The sequence below is a fragment of the Benincasa hispida genome, chromosome 9, assembly GCF_009727055.1.
Source record: "Benincasa hispida cultivar B227 chromosome 9, ASM972705v1, whole genome shotgun sequence".
Taxonomy (NCBI): domain Eukaryota; kingdom Viridiplantae; phylum Streptophyta; class Magnoliopsida; order Cucurbitales; family Cucurbitaceae; genus Benincasa; species Benincasa hispida.
In genome coordinates, this window is record NC_052357.1 from 68,202,986 (window position 1) to 68,226,730 (window position 23,745).

A 23,745-nucleotide genomic window follows, 5' to 3' on the forward strand; every position below is an offset into this window, starting at 1 on the left:
GCATATCATGTATGTAACAACAAAAATAATGGTTATCTATCTTCTAAGTTGTCCTTTTTTAGTTTTCACGAAATGACATGTATGTGTTTCTTGAACATCTAACATTTGTTCTTTACAAAAGTCAAATTAAATAACTTATAAACATTAGAAGACATTTGGGACCCAACTTTAAGTAGGTAGAGTGAAATATTATAACTCACTCCATATTTAGGGCTCTGACTATAATAATTGATGTTTCAAACTATTATAACCTATAATTAACTACAAAATTATTATTTCAAATTTCTCTTTGTTACTTTATATACTATTTCCTACTCATCCTATATTTTTCTCTCCGTTACAAAATTTTCCATACATACACTATTATAACCGGATTAAAATAGTCTTCAACCCTAGTAAAGACTATCATAGTCCACAGACTATAATAAACAATTTAGTATCTCAAATATTCCATAAGACTTCATTTGAATAAACATTTGATTTTTATTTTTTTGTTTTTTAAAAATTAAGCTTGTAATGCTGCCAACTGTAAGTTATTTATTTTATTCACATTTTTTACTATTATTTTTAAAAGCCAGGCAACACTTTGAAGAAAAGAAAAATAAAAATCTTGTTTTTATTTTTGTAATTTGTATTTGACTAACAATTGAAATGTCTTTAAAAGAACGAAAACTATAGTTTAGGAGTAAATGGGCATAAATTTTAAAAATAGAAAAACTAAAAACGACAGAGGGGTTGAGAAACAATCTCCCATACAAGCCAGGAGACATACCCAAAAATAACTTCATACACATAAATATTGAAGATAGATAAGCAATACGCAATATGGAATTTAACTTGAGGAAAAAGAAGTGCAATATGAAAAATAGTTGAGGATTAATCAATTTGTTGGAGGGCCTTCCAGACGGATATAATCATACATGATACCCTGGAAAGGGCTGGTGCAGCGTGGCTGAGTCAAGAAGATTGTGTTTTCTCCTTCAACAAGATGACAGCCTCCTACGCCCACGCTGTAAAGCCAATAAATTCCATGAATTCCATGTCTTGCAATTGAATTGTCTCTCCCTATCAATCCGCTCGTAAACAAAGGTCGCTTTGATCTCGGATCATTTACCCGAACCTAGAGGGTAAAAGAGATGGAAAAACACAATTAAGAAAAGCTTAAATTATAAGTTTAGTCCCTAATTTCAAGGTTCATATCTATTTGATCCCTGCAATATTCAAAATTGTTTAACTGGTCCCCAAACTTCTAACTCTATATCTAATAAGTCTATGAATTTTCAGTTTTGTGTCTAATAGATTCCTGATCAATTCAAAATTTTTTAAAATTAATTTATCTATTAGATATCTGTTTGAATTTGATATCCCGTGAATTTAAACTTTCATCTGTTGTTTAGTAGATCAGCGAACAGTGAACTTTAAAAAATTTGAAAGCTGATACACTAAATTTGTACTTTTGAAAGTTTAGGAACCCAAGAGGAGCAAACCTCAAAGTTGAGGGACTAAATTTGTAATTCAACAAGCATTTCAGTTAATCATATAGCATATTACCTGCAATTCAGCAAGAGTAGCAGATGCAATTGCAACTCGTAGTGTATACATACTCTTGCGAGCCACTCTATTAAGATAGAATTTGATTTGCCAAGTAGTTCCTTCATGTGAATTACTTTTTGTCTTCCTGCAATAAATGGAATAGTTTGCTGACAAATACAAGACAATGCCATAGATCATATAGCGATGGTGGCCATTAATAAAGAGGAGAAATTGCTTGCGAGTATGACAACATGATTGTCAGTGTTGTTCTGGTCATGGGCAATGAAGGGCCAAAGATATGTTACCTAGGGACCTGAGCAAAGAACCAATCTTTGCTATAGTCACTTGTGCCAACTGTGTACACTAAATCCTCGTTCGGGTATAATTCGGCATACCTGTCCCACAACCCGTACTGCCGGAACCTGCAGAGTATAAATGTTAAACCCTAGAGAGTTCAGCTTTAGTTGGACTTGGATCACTCATGTTCTACACAGAAGTTACCTTCATCCATATCATTTTGACACTTCTACATTGCAATCCTCAGTAACAGAACTCAAATTTCAATATAGAAACAGTGTGAAAGACTGTAAAAATGGACCACAATATCAAAGTTCATTTACACTATCGAAAAGGAGTACCTGTCAGGATGATTGACAAAGAGCTTATTAATATGTGTTGGATTAGGATCAGGAACATAGAACTCAGATGCAGAGCGATCGGGAATGCCAATTTCCCATAGTGTAGGCCCATCTCTTGGAGGTTCATATACAAGATCGCCCATTTCAATGCAAGATCCTACGTTTCAATTTGGAATACTGTAACTGTGTACCTACAAATTGAAGGCTTGAGGCAACTTGCAGATACAGGGAACTGTACCTTGGTTCACGTTGATGAGGGCATCGCAACGGTAATCTCCAATGAAGCCAGGGACCCATGAATATAGATTATAGTCGCCAGTGTGTGCGTGGTTGATGGTAAAATAACCACCATCATCTGCTCTAGTCCAGAATTGATATCCCTTACAATAAGAATAAATTCTTTTAAAGCATATATGTGATTTAACCTTACGGAAACTATTAACAAAGGTTCTTATAATAAAATTTAGGTAAAAGGCTCGAGTTTCGAAGCGAGAGTTAAAATGTTGTTCTAAAAGCTCAAACTTTCATTATCTTCCATTGAAATTGATGAAAGAGTCGAACAAAATGTGTTTTATCCTTATTCTTTCATCATATTACTTTTCTAATTTCTTTAATATCATCATGATAGAAACATGAGACTCCTTATTCACTTTATAATTGCTACGAGGAAAAATTGTGAAACTACAGATGGTTAGATCTTTGAGAGTCGGGGCGGTCTCTGAGTGAAGAGCAGGATAGTCTTCTGCTTTAAGTTGTTTGTTATACTGAAGGCAGAAAAAGAATGTGAAGTTAGTTAACTGATTAAAGGACTGGGGAATTATATCTACAAGGAAGGGAAAGGGGTACGCAATCTGCAAGTATAAATTTATAAGCATTTTCTAGTTCGTTGGAGAGACTAAACCTTCAATCCTCTACAAACGTTGTATTTTTAAAAAGGTCAATAAGACGATATCTATCTATCCTTCTGGGGCTATAACACGTCTTCTATAGGTACGAAAAGGATCTGGAAGTTTTGAAACTTGTTCATTCAAATCCCAGAAATATAGTATTGTATCCTTTTAGAATTCATTGTTTTGTTTTTTAATTTAAAAGACAATAGATATTAAGCTCAACAAAGAAATTTCTCTGAGTGAGAAAAAAGAACAGCTTTCTTAATGACATCATAGAACATGGGTCCATCATTTAATTGCAGGCGTGGTATCCTAATAATGAAAATTTTGTATGCTAAAACAATCATTGAAGTATAATTTGACTTTCACTTGGCCAAGGTCAATGTTTTAAAAGCCCTCTCAAGCACGAGCCTCGCTTTAAGAAGGTGCAAGTTAGGTGCACAATTTCTATGGAACCTGTTTTTTTTTTTTTTTTTTTGAAAAGGAAACAAGTCTCTTTATTCATTAAGAAAATGAAGTGAGACTAATGCTCAAATTACAAGGAAATCAAAAGGATCAGCAGGTGGTCTCTTATACACATCTAGATGTGTATAAGAGACAGCATCACATCCGAACACTAGAAAATCCTCTAAATTAAAGTAATACAAAGGGATACAATTCTAAAAGCGAGAAAGAAAAAACGAGCTGGAAAATTAAGGGAGGAAAAGAAAAAACACAGCCTTGAGAACTAAAGTTTCTTTGTAGCATGAACTTCAGAATGCCGGAGAAAGAAATGAATGCCAATTTAGACTAATTTCCTGACTAGAGTATGCTGCAAAGGAGCTTGTGAGGGAGCACCAAAGAGAAGCTTTCAGCTTGGCTGCTTCATATCTTGAAAACCATGGAGTTTCCTTGTCTTGGAAGACTCTTTGGTTCCGTTCAAACCACAATTCAGCTAACACAACCTTTACGGCATTGACCCACAGAATTTGATGAGCTTTCTTGAGAACCGGACCTATCAACAGCTGCTGGACATTTAGTCTAAAATCTGCTCTGAAGGCCCAGCTCAAGTTAAAGACATTGAAGAGTGAAAACCAGCAGCTTTGTGCATAAAAGCAGTTGAAAAAAAGGTGTTGGAGGTCTTCCCAATCCTTTTTACACAATGCACATCTATTGGGAGAGATGTAGTGGGAGACAAGCTTCTTTTGCAGCACGCTTGAGCAGTTTAGGGCTCCAAAAACCATTATCCAAAGGACTATATTTACTCTCCTCGGACTTTTGAATTTCCAAAGAGCTTGACTTAGGAGGGGATCAATTCGAGGGGCTTTGCGAAGATACTTGATTAAGGATTTAACCGAGAAAAAATCATTGGATTCCAAAGACCAAACCTTTGAGTCAAGGTGATCTTGCACCCTTAGGTGAGAGATGAGGCTTAACAAATCTTGAAATTCAGTAATCTCTTCATCTTTCAAAAGTCTTCTAAAAGAAATGCTCCAAGAGTTGGTGCTGTGATCCCAATGCTCTGATACAGAACCGTTTGGTTGAGTGTCCAATCTGATTAAGCTGGAGAATCTGGACATTAGGGGGGGATTGCTTAGCCAAGCATCTAACCAGAAAGCAATTTTAAGACCATTGCCTAATACAAAAACCGCCAGATTTTCCACTTTCAACCAAGCCCTTGAAATGCTGACCCAGGGGCTTCTAAGACTGCTTCCTGCCTTACCGGATGTGTGTCTCCCAAATTTGTTACTGCCATGAATATTGTGACCACTCTGAACCAAAGGGAGGAGCCTTCATGTAGGAATCTCCAGCCCCATTTTGCTAAAAGAGCCAAATTTTTCTCTTTCAAGCCTCCCAAACCAAGGCCTCTTTCTTCTTCTTGAGATTTAGCCACATGTTCCCATTTGGCTAAATGGTTTAGTTTCCCCCCTTTGTGGCCTTCCCAAAAGAAATTCCTCAATATTTTTTTCTAAGATGGATAACACTTTTCTTGGTATCAAGAAGGAAGACATATAGTAAGTAGGGAGATTTGAAAGAACCGACTTACAAAGAGTTGCTCTTCCTCCTCTTGAAAGGTTGTATCTTCTCCATTTGTCAAAAGTGCCATGAAGTTTATCAATAACTGGCTGCCAGAAAACTGTCTTTTTCGGATAACCCCCCAATGGAAGACCGAGATAGACTAGAGGAAGCTGTTCAACTTTACAATTGAACTTGGCTGCCATCATATTCAGCATGTCTAGGTCTATATTTACACCGCATAGAGATGATTTCTCCCAATTAATTTTCTGACCAGAGCACCATTAAAAAAGATCAAGGGTGGCCCGAAGAGAATCTAGCATAGCATCATCATATTTGCAAAAAATAAGAGTATCATCAGCAAATTGCAGAATTGAGACATGGACTTTGTCCTTTCCTACCAGAAGCCTTCAAAACTTCTTTTCTCATGTAACCGGTTGATTAAGGCATTTAACACTTCTCCTACAAGGGTGAAAAGGAAAGGAGAGAGGGGTCTCCTTGCCTAATTCCTCTAGTTGCAACTATCCTCCCACGAGGCCTTCCATTGATGAAAACGGAGAACTTTGGATTGGTGATGCATCCCATTATCCAAGAGATCCATTTTGAGTTGAAATTCTTACCATATAGTACCTTTTCTAGGAAGGACCAGTCCACTCTATCAAAGGCTTTCTCCAAATCAAGCTTTAGAATCCAACCTTTCTTCCCTTTCGATCTATAATCCTCAACTGCTTCATTTGCTATTAGTATGGGGTCTAGGATCTGTCCCCCCTCAATAAAAGCACTTTGAGTAGGGACTACTATGCTTGGCATGATTCTTTTTAGTCTCTCAGCTAAAACTTTTGCAATTATTTTATACAAGAGGGTTGTGAGGCTGATTGGTCTGAAATCTTTGATTTTCACAGCATCGGACTTTTTTGAAATTAGGCAAATAAAGTTCTCTTTAATACAAGAATTGAGTTTACCATTGCTGTAGAAATCATCAAACATTTTTGTAAGATTATCTTTCAGATGAGACCAAAATTGGATGAAGAATTCTGGTGTGAAGCCATCCGGTCCTGGTGCCTTATTTCTTCCCAACCCTTTCACTGCCAACTTGATTTCTTGTGCAGAAAATCTTACCATAAGCTGCTCATTTTGGCTTCTTGAGACTCTAGACCAGCCAAAGTTAAGGGGAATGGCCCAAGGACCATCACTTTTTTAGTACAATGAGGAGTAAAAGCCCAAAATGAGGTCTTCAATGTCCCGGGTGGATCTGGTTGGAAGATCTTGGTCATTGAGCAATTCTGCAATCAGATTTTTCCTTTTTCTAGCAGAAAGGAATCTATGGAAGAAAGAGGTATTCTCGTCTCCTTCTTTTAACCATTTTAACTTACATTTTTGAATGAGGCTTCTTTCTTCCTGTTGATATAAGGCCAGCAGGTCTGCTTTCAAGGAAAAGGATGCTTCTTCAACCCTATTTTGTGAAAATACCTCATCTGTCAGTGAATCCTTTCTTTGAATTTCATTTAATAAGCTTTCCTCCTTCGACTTCATCTCTTTCCCATATTCATAAAACTATTTCTTAAGAGCTGATTTAATCATTCTCAAGTTTGTGGAAAGAGCAAAGCCTGCCCAATGGTGCTTTTCCCCCTTCCTTAGAGTTTTTTCAATCAATTTGCAACACTCCTTATTGCTCAACCAACTGTTACAAAAATGAAACGGTGAGGGCCCCCACTTAAATGCTCCTGCTTCTAAGATAAGAGGAAAGTGATCTGACATGGTTCTAGCTTGTCTTGCAACCCTTGAATTATCAAAAACATCTTCCTAAGTGCTTGATACAAGAAAACGGTCTAGGAGAGATTTGGAAACAACATCTCCTTCTCTAGACCATGTGAACTAACCATTTGAGAGTGGAATTTCCAGCAGATTGTTTAACCTGATGAACTTGTTGAAGATATTCATATCTCTTGTTGCTCTTCCTACTGGGTATCTCTCATGTCTTCTTCGAACGTTGTTGAAATCCCCACCAATACACCAGGGATCATCAAATTTCTCAACCAGGGAGAGGATAATTCAGCCCACAATCTTCTCCTTTCTCGCTAATCACAAGGGCCATAAACATTTGTAATCCAGCAAAGCATTTTGTTTATTGTTTGACACTTGATTGAAAGAGAGAATTCATCTTTAGAGATGCTGGAAACTAGAATTTTGCTTTCATCCCACATTGTGAGTAATCCACCCAACTTTCCTTCAGCTTCAACAAAGGTCCACCCTACCTCTTTTGAGCTCCAAAGGCATTTGATAAAGGAGCCCTCAAAACTGTCTTTTTTTGTTTCTTGAATAAGGACGATATCTGGATTGATTTTCTTCAGAAATCTTTTCAGAGGCAATCTTTTTGAAGAATCCCCTAAGCCTCTTGTGTTCCAAGTAACTATCTTCATTAGGGATCACCGAGGATTCTTAAATTCTTCCCTCTTTGATCAGGCCAAGACGAAGTCACACTCTTTTATGATGGAGTGTAAGGACTGCGGAACATCTGACATTTTTAGAGGGGGGATGAGGAGGTTGTTTTCACTAACTGTGTAGGATCATCTGGATAAAGGAATAGCTGACTCAGGGAGTAATCAAGGCCCACTTGGCATTCTTTGATGTCCTTGTTGTTCTCAACATCTTTAAGGTCCGACTCCTTACTGCTCACACTAGCCAACAAATCATCTTCCGAGTCTTGTGAGATTTGAGAAGGAGATATAAACTTGTTACAACTAGGATCTTGACCTTCTAGGGAGTATTTCTCACTTCGGATGCAATGTAGAAAAGGTAGGAGCATAGAACTCTCCCTACCTAGGCCCGAGGTTTGAGGATTTGCTTGGAGGTTAGCACAACTTACTTCAAGAAGATCCGGGTTGGAGATGGCTGACCATGGATTTTGAAAGGACGTGTGTTTTCTGATAAAATGTCTGGGAAAGGGCCAAAGCCCATACGACTTTCTTTTTGCTGTAGTGAAAGACTTGAATGACTTGTTCTTTTTCAAACTTTGGAGCTGTTGTTGGGAGATTGGATTAGTAATCGAGGCCTCCCCCTTCTTCGTGAGATTAACTTGGACACCAAACTTCTCGTTATTGTTTGGAGACAAACCGACTTCCTAACGACCCTCGATCTTACTTTCACTATGAAATTCTTTCTTCGATAAAAGCGGATCTGAAGAGGGCAACTGGGGAAACTCAACTGACTGAGGGCAGTGGCAAGGTCGGGGGGGCGGCTCAGAAGACAAATGGCCCCTCGACTTTTTGGCCTTGATCAGACTCTCTCTCTTCCTGGTCTCTTTTCCATCAACAAAACTCCTGGACTTTTGGAGAATTTAATTTTGCAGTTGGAGGGAAGGAGGAAATTTAAATTCGGACTTAATGGTTCACATAAAATGCCCTCATCTCTCATAACTTCATTTAGGCAAATTAAATCAATGGGATTTGTAAAGTCGGACACAAATAATTCACCTCTGACCTTGTTTCGAGGGTTGGATGACAAAATATCACCAAAATTCAAATAGATGGAGCCCCTTCTTTCATCTGGGACTTCTATTGTTGCTGGGACAAAACCGCAAAGACTCTCCTTGACTTTGATTTTGGCTTCTAAGACATTGATCAAATTTAGTGTATCCATTGCTATGCTCTCTAAACCACCAAAGTATTTCCCGATCGCCTCGAAGGTTTGCTTGCACCAGTAGTCAAGGGGTAAGTTCTTAATTGAGATCCAACCACCATATCCTTTAGCATACAATGGCCTGCTATGGATGGATTTGTTCCATCTTTCGAACTTCAGGCGGAAGGAGCCGAACTTCTGCCATTTGCCTGGGTTTTCAATCAGCTCATCCAATGAGTCTGGGTCCATTGCCACCAGAGCATTTTTCTGTTTTCTGACCAACAGAAAGATAGAAAATAGAGAACACTAGGTTTACGCGGAAAATCCTAGAACAGAGAGAAAAATCACGATAGAGAGTCTCTTTTATTATAAAACACACAATGAAAGTAACAATAGAAGTCATATTTATAGGCTCTAGCAAGCCCTAAAATAAAAAAGGAAATAAACCTAGGGTAAAGTAAAATACTAAAATACCCTTTGGGAATATAAACTATTAACAAAGCCCCTTATTTCCAACACTCTCCCTCAAGTTGGGGCGTAGATGAGACCCAACTTGCTAATACGAGTCAAAACTTTGCTGGAGTAACCCATTGTGAGAACATCGGCAACTTGTTGACTAGATGGAATATACGGAATATAGATACTGCCATTGTCCAGTTTCTCTTTTATAAAGTGTCTATCAATCTCCACATGTTTCGTTCTATCATGTTGTACAAGATTGTTGGCTATGCTTATAGCCGCTTTATTATCACAATAGAGCTTCATAGGTAGAACACTGACTTGGTGTAGATCAGACAGAACTTTCTTCAAAGATTCCAAAACTCATAGCTCTGTATTCAACTTTAGCACGGCTTCTAGCAACAACACTTTGCTTCTTACTTCTCCAAGTAACTAGGTTACCTCACACAAAAGTACAATATCCTGAGGTAGACTTTCTGTCAATAACTAATCCTACCCAATCAAAGTCGGTATAAGCCTCAATGCATTTCCTATTAGGGGTGGAAACGGTTCGGTGGTCAAACCAAACCGAACTGAATTTTTTAAAATGTTATGTTATATTCTTTTTAATTAAAACGATTCGGTTTGGTTTTAAATTCGGTTTTACCCTTTTTTAAATATATAAATAAATATATATATATTAGTAAAAAACGGTTCAGTTCGATTTCAAATTCGGTTTTCGAAAGTGAAACCAAACCGAACCGAATTAATTCGGTTTCAAAATTTCTTCAAACCGGATTGAACCGAATTTTTCAGTTTCACTAAGTTTTCAGTTCGGTTCGGTTCGGTTTTTAGAAACGGTTCAATTTTTGCGGTTTGAATGACCACCCCCATTTCCTATTGGTTTTTCTGAACATCAAACCTTTACTTGGTGAGATTTTCAAATATCTCAGAATCCGATTCACAGCTTCCATATGTTTTTCGTATAGTGCCTGCATAAACCGATTAACAACATAGGAAATATTTGGTCTAGTGTGAGATAAGTAAATCAGTTTTCCCACTAAATGCTAATACCTCTCTTTATCAACAAGAACTTTGTCTACAGAATCTCCCAGTTTCACATTGAGGTCTACATTTAGTCATACCTGTTTCTTTTAACAAGTTAAGAGTGTATTTCTATTGTGAAACGGAGATCCCTTCCCTTGATCTTGCCACTTCCATTCCAAAGAAATACTTTAGATTCCTTAGATCTTTGATCTCAAACTCATCATTCATTTGTGATCTCAGCAGCATCATCTCCGAACAAGACAATATCATCAATATACACAATTAGAACAACGTGTGATCAGAGTATCCCTGAGTGAAACCTTGGGACTTAACATAGGTAGTAAACCTGTTGAACCACGCTCTCGGGGACTATTTCAAACCATACAAAGACTTCCTGAGTTTACAAACCCCAAGATCAAGCTGAGCTTCAAAAATGCATTTTTCACATTAAGTTGATGGAGAGGTCAGTCTTTATTAACTACAACAAAAAGAAGGACTCGTACCATGTTTAACTTCACTACAAGGGAGAAAGTCTCATAATAATCTATCCCATAAGTTTGAGTAAACCCCTTTGCTACAAGTCTGGCCTTGTAACTGTCTAGAGTTCCATCTGATTTATATTTTAGAGTGAACACCTACTTGCACCCAACTATTTTATGCCTTTTAGGAAGAGCAACAAGGTCCCACGTATTACTCTTTTCAAGAGCTCTCATTTCTTCCATGACGGTAGTCTTCCACTCAGGAATTTCCATAGCCATATGTATGTTTTTGTGTAGTGTTACTATATCAAGGCTAGCATGAACGCCCTGAACCCAGAAGACAGATCGTTATAAGACATACAACTATACATGGAGTACTTGGTGCAGGATCTATTGCCCTTTCTCAATGCAATGGGTATGTCAAGATAAATATCATGATCCCTTAGTTTGTCTGATTCCTCATTTGTAATGGGATTTTAATTACATTTTCCAGCCTGATGAAGAATTTCACCCTCTTATGTTTCTGTCGAAGTCTCATCACTGCTTGCAACCCTATTATTCTCTGGAACTAACATATCTTTCCTATCATTCTCAGCCAAATCAACAATATTCTCCTCAATACACAAGTTAGTATTATCAAGGCCAATAGTACCTAGAGCTTGCATTGGTTTAGATTCGTGGACCAGAGCAGGCGGAGCAGTAGGGGATACCATTTCCTTTATGAGATTCTTCCTATAATAGGTTATCCAAGGGACTTGTTTAGTGGGTAGAACGGTGTCATGGGCACTCAGGATGGGGTCAAGAAGGAGTTCAGGAAGGTCAACCGTCTTCCTCGAGTTCAAGTTCTGAAAGAAAACATTATATGGTGAGAAAGCAACTTGACAATTCAAATCTTTAGTTATCTTACCAATAGATAGTAAATTATAAGATATTTTGGGTATATACAACGCATTCTGTAAAGTTAAACCATTAAAAGGAGAAATATGATCCTCGCCTGCAATAGGAGCAAAGGACCCATCTGCAATCCGAATCTTTTCTTTACTAGCACTCGGAAGATATGGTAGAAAATTATCAGAAGATCTAGTCAAATGATCCGTAGCCCCTGAATCAAGTATCAATAGTTTCTTACCATTTATGCTGAGGAGACTTAAGAATTGAGAGGTACCTGATTGAGCAACAACCCCAAGGGAAGAAACACCAAGGTCACTTTGGCAATTCACCTGAGGTTGTGACTAGGGGGCACTCGCAAATTCACTCATAAGAGCTCGACCAGGATTGGACCTGTCATTTAGAGGACGTCTTTTGCCATTCGGTGGTTTACCATGTAACTTCCATCACTGATCTTTCGTATGTCAAGGTTTCTTGCAATGTTCACACATCAAGGTCTATTTCCCATTTTGCTTGTTACTATCAAAATCAGATAATTTCGTACTAAATGCAACAGAATCAGTAGCAGATACAGTCGTGATGTTCATAGCACTAACTCTGTCTTCCTCTAGACAAACCTCAGAACACACTTCCATAAGAGAAGGTATAGGCCTCTATCCAGTATACGGCCTCGCACTGCATCGAACTTGGAGTTCAAACCAACTAGGAAATCATAGACATGATCGCCTTACTCAATCTTGGAATACTGAACACCTCCACAAGGGCAATCCTAGATAATTTCACGACACAGGTCCATCTCCTGCCAGATTAAGGACAATTTGTTAAAGTATGAAGTGACATCCATCGTCCCGTGTTTGCACTCATGAGCCTGTTTACACAAAGTGTAAAGACAAGACGCATTCTGCCTCTTAGAATATAATTTCTAAACTACATCACAGATATCTCGAGCAATCGCAGCATACAAAAACGGTTTCCCTATCTGAGATTCCCTACTATTAATTAGCAGTGATCGAAGTAGGGAGTCTTCTCCTTTCCAAATGCGCTCCTGAGGATCCCCTGACCTAGGTCTTGGTATTTCACCAGTTAGATACCCAAACTTGTGCCGCCCCTCAAGAGTCATTTTAATGGACTTTGACCAGGAGAAATAATTTTGGCCATTCAACGTTTCTCGTGCAATTAACCCTACGGAATTTTCCATAGATCCAGACAAATAGTTTGTAGTAGTTAAAGCAGGGAAAGAGGTTACCAAATTCTCTTAATACATCGATAGACCGGAAAGAATATCAGAATTCACTATACTAGAATTTAAGATTTTGGAAGCACCTAGGACTTCCCAAGAGCAGAGATTTGTTGCTGAAAACTTGCCTGAAGATTAGCCAACTGTTGTTCAACCATTACCGAAGATAAACCAATTGTTCATAACTAGGCGGCTCATGGTGAGGAAGGCCCGACAACTATAGATAGGTTGCTTACGGCTGAAAGGGAAAGGAGTCGGGGATTCCTGACATTGCCGCGGCAGGGGATTTACCTTTGTGGTAGGCGAATGACTCACCAATCTGGCTTCAAGGTATAGGTTTCGGCTACTGGCAGTGAGGTTGGAGGGATAGGCAGCACTAAGGTTTCCATAAAAGGGTTGCGGCGGCGCTAGAGTTGGATGAATATGCAAGGACTGAAGTTACCAATTAACCGCAGCTTCGACAGCAGTAACAGTGACGGTATCAGCAGCAGCAAAATTGGCGACGTCTCCGACAGTGACAGTAGCAGTAGCGTCGGTGGTCAGAATCAACAGTAGTAGGACTGGTGCAGAACTAAGATTATCTTGCACCGGTTTTTTTTCGCCGATGGCGGCTAGGGTTTTGTCACCAAGCTCTGATACCATGTTAAAAGATAGAAAATAGAGAACACTAGGTTTACCTGGAAAACCTTAGAACAGGGAGAAAAAACCACGACAGAGAGTCTCTTTTATTATTTTTGAAACACAATTAAAGTAACAATAGAAGTCATATTTATAGGCTCTAACGAGCCCTAAAATAAAAAAGAAAATAAACCTAAGGTAAAATAAAATACTAAAATACCCTTGGAGCTATAAACTATCAACAAAGCCCCTTGTTTCCAACTGAACCTAAGGCCCAAAGTCCTAGGCCTTGGCTTTTTCATTATTTGTAAAAATAATAATAATAATAATTCGGATTTTTCCTTCTTTATTCATTAAAAAAATTACTAAGCCTAAATGCAATATCCTTATGTTTAGGATTTTTTATTTTTTTCATATTTCCACTTCAACTCTATTTTCCCTTCTTTGTGTAATACTTTTATATATAAAGTGCCTCATAACAAAAAAGCTCACGGTTTTTTTTCCACCTTACACTGAAGTCTTTGGAAGACTATGCGCTTTATTACGTCTTGAGGTTGTAAAAAGGCTGGCCAAGGCTGACAATAAGGGATAATCTTTGGAAATAAACTTAATTACCTTGCATTCTCTCTGCCATGACCCCACTTCTCCTGGTGCAGAGATTCCAACGAAGGCTCCGCTGGCTGGAAGATAGTCTTGACTCACATACCTAGACATTTTAATAACAAAGGTCCAAGAACATAAACTAAACTAGAAAATTAAATAAATAGAGATTCTAATTAATAATATTCTGCTTCTTGTTTATCGTTTTTCATTTCAAGTTGTAGAAATACTCCTTTCCTTTTCTTTGTGCAAGAAATATTTCTAAATCTGGTCAAGTCCTTACAAATATAGGAGGGTGGGTACCTGAATTCGATTCAACATTTTACTGAACCGTCATATTTATTTTTTCAGAAATCAAATAAAATAGCAAATAGATTTATGAATCAAAAAACAACAAATTTTGATTAATGGAGAAAACTTTTTTTTTTCTATGTTTGATTATCTGGTATAGATTTTGGATGTTGATAAGCCATTGCCATCTATATTACATCTTGAAGAAAATTGAAAGGAGTCATGAAATTTTCACATAACAAATACATCATCTCTTAAGCTCTTCACGAAAAATATACGAACAGACATTAGCCAAATGATGTTTGATAAACTACCACATCATTGAAACGGTTCTTATGGAGAATTTACAAATATGAAATGCTTACCTGTCAAGAACCAGTAGCCTACCTCGAACAACACCCCGTTGATCTACTTTCGGGAAATCCTCAGATGCAGGGAAACTATACGGCCAACTTTCAACTTCCGCCATCATCTGGTAATAATATGATTATATGTATTTCTCGTCAAAGTGTCGTCCATACAAAAGGCAAAAGCTGAGTGTCTTATTGCATCAAACCTGAATTTTAGCATCCTCCCATAACCAAAATGGGTCATCTCCAACTGAGGTGGAATTAAGATAGAAAAAAACAGGGCCAAAAACTTTCTTCCATGGCTCACCAGCTCTAAATTTTGGCACCAAATCTTGTCCCGCATAATGAGCACTAAGAAATATCTGAAGAGAGCAAGTTAAAAAGAAAGATGAGAATTGCAAGAGATCCTACTTGTCATACAAGATCTCCCGAATATGTAATAACTCAATGTGAAATACATGAAAAAAAGTACATGATGATTAGCGGTGTTCGATCACCTACAGCAAGAGTTGTAGGTCCCACGTGTGATGTTAGACTTTGCTTAAGAGGCCCCCCTGACCGAAATTCATCACTGGGAGTAATATGCCAAAACCCGGTGGGTGGATTGGTGCATATCCATCCATGAACCTTTAAGTCTTTGTTTTCACACGAGTATTGGTATTTGTCATCCACCTGAACAAAAAAGGATCATATCAAAGGAAGGTGGATCCTATCAAAACCTCGTTGGAAATCATCTCAACCTTAAATTTCAGAATCAAGATAAAACATATGTACAATTAAAAATGCTGATTCAAGATTAATCAACCAGTCCACTCCCAGAAGAGAGAATAGTAATCTAAAAGTACCTCACCCTTGAGTTCAGGGTTCTTGGGATTAGTAAGCAAGACAGCTTCCGGGTAGGCCAAAGTTTGGCATCTTCCAGATAACCGATCATCGGGCAGTGGCATGACTTTCTGCCTATTGTCAGCTACAGCCATGTACTGAAACCTATCAATTCAATCATTGGTTTAATGAATAATATGTTGACATAAAAAATATCCCAACCATGGAAGACTTAAGCAACTGGATAAGCAAGTCCTAGCCAGAAGCTATATAGTATCTTCCTTCAAATGTCCTCTAATTACTGGCATTTTCAAAAGCATGAAAGAAAATAAAGAAAAAATGGGCATTCTTTGATATGATGGTAAGAAACAGTGACCATTCATTGATATGATGAAATGGGGTAAAAAAGAAGTTCATATTGAACGATAAAGACTACAAAAGGTATCTCATTAGCGAGGGTGGTAATGATATAATTACAAAAGGGAGAGACAATTTATTATACCGAGTATCAATGAAATCATAAATGACTTGTATAGATAGAGTATGCTCACTTGTCTTTTCTAAGCTTAAAAGTGATCCTGGTTTCACCAATATCAAAATCAGGCCAATCCTTCAAGTGCTCATAAATAGCATAAGAGTAGAATCCAGAGGAACCGCGTAGCACTATAAACCTAGAAGAGAAACTCAATTAAGTGATTGAGTGAATGATAATTAAAAAAAATGAGTAGAATGATCAGAAATTTGATGACAAACCTTTTGTCTATATTCAAAGGAACAAGCTTGCCCTCAAGGGAGGGATCCCACATCCTCATAAAAGAAAGCTCGACCTGTTCCTCATTTTCCACTATAACCCTAAAACTTGACCCTTTAATCCTGTATGGTAATTGATCCTCAAATTACATGAAAATATAAAATAAAAATAGAACCAGTCTAATGCTAAAAATGGAGAAAAAGACTAATTTAGCAGCTGCTTGGCAAGCAAGAGAAGCACCATTCTTTCACCAAAAAACTTTGTTTCCAATATCTTTCTTAGTACCACAACTGCAAAGAATGGGGTATCAAGCCTCCGACCTCAAGAGAGAAAACGCATGCTAATTATCACTAAACTAAGTTCATTTTGACTTTTGATTCCAAATTAATATTTCAATAATTTAAGAGTGAAGAGGGAAAAGCCATACACGTCAAATATTCCCTTGCTTCCTGGAGAATTCCAAACAAGGTCCCAGTACCTGAATGTTTTTTCAAAAAAAGAAAAGAGAAAAAAAAAAGAAAAAAGAAAAAGAAAAGAGAGATCTCAAACTCTTTATTAATAAAATCTCGTTTGATAACCATTTGATTTTTTAAAATTTAGCTTATAAACACCACTTTTACCAATGAGTTCCTTTGTGTTTGTCATTCATTTTCTACTCATGGTTTTCAAAACCAAGCCCAATTTTAAAAACTAAATATAAAAGAACATAGTTTAAAAACTTGTTTTTATTTTTAAAATTGAACTAAAAATTCAAGTGTTTATTTTAAAAAGCAAAAATTAAAAATGAAATCATTATGAAACAGAAACTGAAAGTAACTTTCAGTGAGCGTATACCCTCTGTTAGATTCAGGGTTAAGAACTTCAAGTAGATTGTCAACACCATTATACCGAATGCCAGTGATAATTCCATCAGGTTTTGATAAAGTTAGTTGCAGTATTCCATTTTCCACTACCACCTGCACATAACATGAATCAACAAGGAACAATATGGAGAATTCTTATAAAGAAATTACAATATCCTTCAGTACTCAATTATACATAATTTTCCTTCTCCCTCTTGTTTCTTCTGGAATATCAAAAGTAACTTACGTGATGATCTCGTATCTGCAATCGGACGCCTCTGGACGACATTGTCAAACCTTCACTTACGAAATTTCTTGAGCAAGAAAAGTCAGTGGAGCAAACAGATGTAGAAGATTAAAAGGAAAATGAAACCTCAAAGGATAGAAAAGAAGAACAGTTTATTATGATGACGGACAGTGATAAAACGATCCATGAGTCAACACGCTAATTTATTACGCGAACACAATCGACTGAGAATAGAACGGATACCAATGATCAAACTGCACAATGAATTTTCTCATTCTCTTAACGATTCAGATTCGCGACATACTTTGCTCGACGGCGAAGGTTGGAATTTAATGCTGCACGGAACCGGCGCGCATAGTTGGAGCTTGGCACGGTGACATGATGTTTATACGGATCATATGTTGATGTGGCCTAAAACATCTTTCTTTAGGTTAAAATATTATTTTTGTGCTTATGCCTTTTGAGGTTTTTAAAAAAATATATATATATAGGTGTTATCGAGAAAAAATTTCTCGTCCTATGATAGTATAGAAAAGTTTTAATACTATTTTTCGATTTCTTGCATGCCACAAAAGTAACCTTTAAGAATTATGTGATATTTATAAAAGGACTATTTTTAAATATAAGAAAATAGTAAAAAAACATATTTACAAATAATAATAAAATATCACAATCTATAAAAATAGACTACTATGTCTATCTTTTAACAGTTTTGTCATTTAAGATAATTTCTTTTTCTAAAATAAGTAAATAATAAATTAATAAATCATTTAATAAAATGTCAAATAATGAATGTGTATTATAGTACTAAATTTTATTTTTTAGACAAGATATATTGTCCCTAATCATTCCTCTTTTCAATTTTAATCTAAGTAGCCTTTTGAGTTTTTTTCAAATTCAATTTTAGTATTTTTTAATATTAAATTTTAGTTTGAGTCCTATTATAATTTTGTAGTTGGTTTTTTTTTAAAAAAATAGTACAGCTTTTTTATTATCTATTAATATTTTTACTCCATATTTTAAAGATTATTTTTAAATATAAGAAAATGAACCAACTTATTCATAAGTATAGCAAAACGTCACCGTCTATACGTATTGTATTTAAAAATATTTTTGGTAGTTTTATCATTTAAAATTATTATCATAATTTAAAAATATTTTTCACATATTATATTTTTAATTGTATGAAAATAATTGACTTTAAAGACTAAATTTAAAAAAGAAATTCTTATAAATTGAAAAATCCCAAAAATATTTATATTTATATTTTATAATAAAAGATTCCAATATAGGACATGTTTGGTTGATAATCCTAATTTTGTTTTATGGTTCAGATTGATTTAATTAGTGCAAAATCTCTAAACAACATTTTTATGTTATTAGTGTATCAAGATATTGAATTTTTAATTTTAAAATACAAAATTACAAATATATCTCTGGTTATAAACTCAATTCATTCCTTTAAAATTACAATAGATACTATGTAATGTATTATAAATTATATAATATTACAAAATTAATAATTATAAAAAAAAAATTAACATAAAATATATTCATAAATTAATTAATAATAGTTTATGGTTTATAAATAATAGTTAAAATTAGAATCCAACTTTTGAACCTACTATCAAAACACAAATCTAAAAACATGGAATACAACCTATTAACATTTAAAAGTTCATGGAAACAAACTATAAAGTAACTAAAATGATATTTTAACCTTTTTAGAAATGTTACATCTTTTTAGAACGAAAAAGATCAACGGTAGATGCATTTATCAATAAAGTTAAAGGTGTCCTCAAATTTGCAGATCATTTTTTGACTTTTAAAGTTTTTTTAACGTTTTTACAGCCATAAAATTTTCATACTTCATAGTTCATGTAGAGTAAAGCCGAGACTAGTATGGCTATATGATAACCTATATAATCTGATATTGTTCAATGGCTATTAATAAAAAAACTGAGTTAAATTACTGGTTCAATCTAGTTCAAGATTGACCCGTCAAAATAATAATGGATAGCTTATAAAACTTTAAATTTTGAATTTTGTCTGTCTATGTTCAATTTATATCAAAAGTTTATGTCTAGAGGTACTTATTGGACAATTTGGCAAGGTTATCTATTTCTCTAGTAAAAAAATAAAAGGAAAATCCAAATACTCACAGAATAACAACTCATTTAAGTACTCAACAAGTGGATTGTTATTAATATACATAAAGGCAACCCAATCGCCAATATTAAAATAATACATTTTAAATAAAAAAACAATAAGTTGTAAAATAAAAAACGCGCTAGACTTAAATTTGTAAATTAAATTGGCTTCTTCTTCCCACGTGTACTTCCAACCAACATAAATTTACTTAATGGCAAAGCGAAACCCCCAAAGAACGAAGGAGGTAGAGCATCAGGCTATCATCAAATTCTCCGCCCATGAGTTTTATAAGCTTACAGTAGTAATCTAATATTCTTGGTACAGAAAAATGGAAGTTATTACGTTTTAAACAAGGATTTTTTTCCTTTTTCTTTTCCCTTTGTTTTTTTTACATGGAGAACCATTCTCCACTCTGAAGGATCTGTGGTAAGCTTACCAGCAATCAGTGTACGACGTTGCTCTCGGCCTTTCTCTGGAGAAATAGGGATCCTAATAGAACGGCAATACCAGTTATTGCAATAGTGAATATAAGACGTCGGGTAGAAAACTCCGGCGGCTGTCTTCTTCGAGCGTCTCGATCTCTAGCTTGATGATCTCTTTCTGGTGCCGCCCCCACATCTCTTCAGATACAGAGTAGAATGATTGCACATGTTATTAGAAGATAACAAACTGAACATATAGAATACGAGGACCACAAAAAATAGATCACAGAAATCCTGTAGTTTCCACACGATCGTACTAACATGAATGATGATGCCTAAATGTATATAAAATTCGTTGATCATCGAAAAGAAAAGAATATCTGACTAAAAAAATCCAAATACATTGCTCATTGTGAAAATTTAATGACATGAAATAGAGTAATTCCAAGTCGTACCAGGCATTTCCATTTCCCACATACTATAAATTTATTGAGAAGGACAAGAGGAGGACGTGCATATCACACGCACTGATGCGTGCAATACCGTCAAGATTCATTTATTGGCAAAGTTTTAAGTTTATAAAAGTTGAGGAGATGTTTTAGAATACAATGCAAGTTCTAAATTTAGAACTTGAACTTTGTAAATAACTGAAGTTAATAGGAGAAGGAGACGTCAACTAGACAACAACTACAACAGAAAACAAAATTGACATTGTCCAATGCAGTAGAAATTTGTTTTAGTAAAGATTGTTAAAAAAATATAAATTGTTGTTTGCTTAAATTTTGTTTGTAGGAATGAAGGATGTGTGTGTGTGTTGTGTTCTAAAACCAATATGGAACTCCTCTAAAGTTGCGAAAAAAGGTTCAATCTTTCCCTAATCAGTGAATATTGAGACCGAAAACTTCAGGTATTTTATTTCGAAAAATTGTGCAAAATCTTGTAAGGTGATGGAAGTAACAAAGAAATACTAAGGGTTTGTTTGGATTAACTTTTCAAATGTTTAAGTTAGAAATAAGTTACTTTAAAAAAAAATTAATGTGTTTGGCAACATTCAAAATAGTTTTTGAAACACATTTAAAATTCATTTTAAATAGTTTTGATCAAAAGAGTTTAAACAAAAATGTTTTTTAAAAAAAAAATGCTTTTTTTCTCTAGTCAATCCAAATCAACCCTAAGACATGTTAAATAAATAATGGACCATTAATAGATATATTTCAATTTATATATGATAACTAAAAGAGAGGCATACAAAATTCCTGGAAAATAATATCCCGAATTTCCATGGTTTTCTACTTCCACACTAAGAAAGACATAAACATGGGACAACTGTACAAAACCCTACGGGAAAAACAATTCCCACCAAATTAGGTTTTATCCATATGGAACACCCATAAATGAAAATGCACGTTTAGTATCATAAAACAACAGCCAGAGAGGTTCCCTGTAACTACTTAACTACTGGTGAAATGATTAAAAATCAATTGTCATTTTCAAAATCTCTCTAAAACATGCTTCAAATCATTCAAAAACAAATTTTAATGATAAGAAAATTACATTTAAAAGTGTAAAATTAAATATTAAATTAATTTTAAGTGATTAAAAGTGTGTTTTGAAGTGACTTTGAACATGACAAAAAGTTATTATAACAGGTTCGAAATCACTCCCAAACTTTCTGCTATCTAGCAGTTAATAGAATAGATTAAGTTGAATATTTCAACAAGAGTTTGATCTACCTGGAAGATTCTGCTATGTTATCTGCAGCTACAACACCCTTGCAATTGTTTTCATGGCTATATCGCTCTCGTAGTCTTATATATCGACGACACAGATGACAAAGTTCAGTCCGGTTACCACAAACTTCCTATACGTTTGACCCAACAAAGATATTACATAGAGATCTCTTTTGAAATCCTGATTTAACTTCAAATTCATTACTTGACATACCTGATGTTCAGCCAAATCTATTGCTGGCAATGGGAACTCACAGAACTCACAAGTGACAATCCTTTGGGGGCAATTCTCACCTTTATGAATGGCTAAAATGTCCCGTTCCATGGTTTCGCTACACAGGGAACAGGAAACCTGTCCAAACATAAGGTCATGAGTACTTCAAATTCCAATAATTAAGAGTACTCAATCTCATTCTTATCTGAAAAACCATAGTGCCACAGCCTAAACTAAACAATAGAGAAAACATAATAACACTCAAGCTTAATGTTATGATTTTAAGTTATATGCACAAGGATTAAGATACCATTATCGAACGGATATTTTTTTAATTATTTAAATTAATAAATAAGTTATTTTTACTTCCAACTAAGTTATACATCTTGTTATAAGCGTATAACATCATAGTGAGATTTATAGATGGTATTTTTTATGTAACATCATATCAAGATTTATCGATGATATTTTTATGTTTTATGGGTAATTATAAAAGATATCAACGACCAATTTCAAACCCAGATATATGGACATATCAACGGGTAATTTGATCCTTGTGCATAAACAATACAACAAGAGAGAGTAATATACAATAAGAGTGCCATAGTATTTACTAAGTATGAAGGAAAAAATCATCGTACTGGAGCATGGGTGTTCAAAAAATGTTCCTCCGCATGTCTTTTAGGAACCATATCGCCGCATATTTTACATTTTTCTAGATTCCGCACGCAATGAACAGAATGCAGATCGATATTAGATGACGGAATATGTCTTCCGCTGTAAATGGAGAAAGAAATTCATCATTCAGCGAAAGGGCATCAGAAAACAAAAATCATCACAAAGAAGAAAAAAATAATTCAGGCCAATTCAAATTCTTACACAATAATCATTTTCCAAATTTAAAAAAAAAAAACAAACAAACAAAAAAACAAAACAAAACAAAGCAAAGCAAAAATCCTGCTCGACAGATTTGTATCTAAATTGGATAAGAGTACTATCCCCCAAAACAAACTAATCTTGAACCCAATTGATGGGAATAAATCGAAACTCCAGAACAACCGATAATCACGATTAACAAATCAATTTATCCAGTATTAAAAACAAATACAAAAATCAACGCCAGAAATAAGAGATTAAAATTGATAATAGCTTCAAGCAAGAGAAAAAAAAAGTTCTCGATGCTTCGAGAATTAGAATACCAGTGATTGCATATGCTCGTGGTTTCTTCAGATGCAACAGCCATTGGAACGGAAGGAAGACGATCGTCGCTGAATGTCAGATTATGTCAAAATTAGGGGAAGGAGAATTGAAACGCTGAAGAGAAATTTGTGGAGATCAGAAAGGAGAAGAAATTGAAGAGACTAAAAAATTGAAATTGAAGGAAAATTACCTAGAAATTGTAGCCGCGGATCGATAGCGTTTGGAGAACGAAGACCGACCGACTTGGGATTCAACTAATTGTGAATTGTAATCTAAGTGAATGAGTTTCACGAACGAAGGCGACCAACCTCACCCACCCTTTTGATGATTGAGCATCTATTAAATAACTTTACCATTACATTATTATATATATACATACGTACATGCGTAGGAAAAATTAAAAGGATATGGTGTTTTAGAAACTATTTAGGAAAATAGGATTGCTTTCAAACTATTTGTAAAAATATTATTGTTTTATTTTAAATAGGTCGAATTTTGAACCCTCGACCTTCCTTTCAATTGTATAAGGTCCCAGGAATTCCTTCTAAAGCTTGTTGAATAATATTTACGGATTCTGTCATCTCAGCAAGTCTGACTAAATAATAAGCTAATGAATCTCCCCGAGATAATGAGAGACAGCAAGAGTTTGAGAGAGCGAGAACGTGAGCGAGAGTGAGAATACCGTACAAATTTCCCTTTTTTTTCCTTTTTAATTATTACCTATTCCACCTTCTTCTTTCTAAT

At 35.4% G+C, this 23,745-nt stretch overlaps 2 protein-coding genes across 3 annotated transcripts; both read right to left on the bottom strand.

The window, feature by feature from the left end:
* Positions 1–678: 678 nt before the first annotated feature.
* Positions 679–17,660, bottom strand: LOC120085801 (probable rhamnogalacturonate lyase B). Its single transcript, XM_039041994.1, has 16 exons — positions 17,589–17,660; positions 17,285–17,351; positions 17,030–17,151; positions 16,623–16,673; positions 16,198–16,317; positions 15,996–16,115; positions 15,468–15,609; positions 15,124–15,294; positions 14,829–14,984; positions 14,638–14,744; positions 13,997–14,087; positions 2,410–2,551; positions 2,172–2,328; positions 1,839–1,955; positions 1,552–1,678; positions 679–1,120 (listed from the first exon to the last, which is right to left on the bottom strand). The coding sequence occupies exons 2-16, from the start codon at positions 17,324–17,326 to the stop codon at positions 881–883; spliced, it is 1,905 nt and encodes a 634-aa protein (XP_038897922.1). The 5' UTR covers positions 17,327–17,351; positions 17,589–17,660; the 3' UTR covers positions 679–880.
* Positions 17,661–19,460: 1,800 nt separating this feature from the next.
* LOC120085802 (XIAP-associated factor 1) lies at positions 19,461–23,329 on the bottom strand. Of its 2 annotated transcripts, none has more exons than XM_039041995.1 (6): positions 23,192–23,329; positions 23,001–23,069; positions 22,443–22,578; positions 21,802–21,939; positions 21,591–21,718; positions 19,461–20,055 (listed from the first exon to the last, which is right to left on the bottom strand). In XM_039041995.1, the coding sequence occupies exons 2-6, from the start codon at positions 23,042–23,044 to the stop codon at positions 19,878–19,880; spliced, it is 624 nt and encodes a 207-aa protein (XP_038897923.1). In that variant the 5' UTR covers positions 23,045–23,069; positions 23,192–23,329; the 3' UTR covers positions 19,461–19,877. The 2 variants fall into 2 exon arrangements, with proteins under 2 accessions (XP_038897923.1, XP_038897924.1); XM_039041996.1 differs by having other exon boundaries at positions 23,001–23,115.
* Positions 23,330–23,745: the final 416 nt, after the last annotated feature.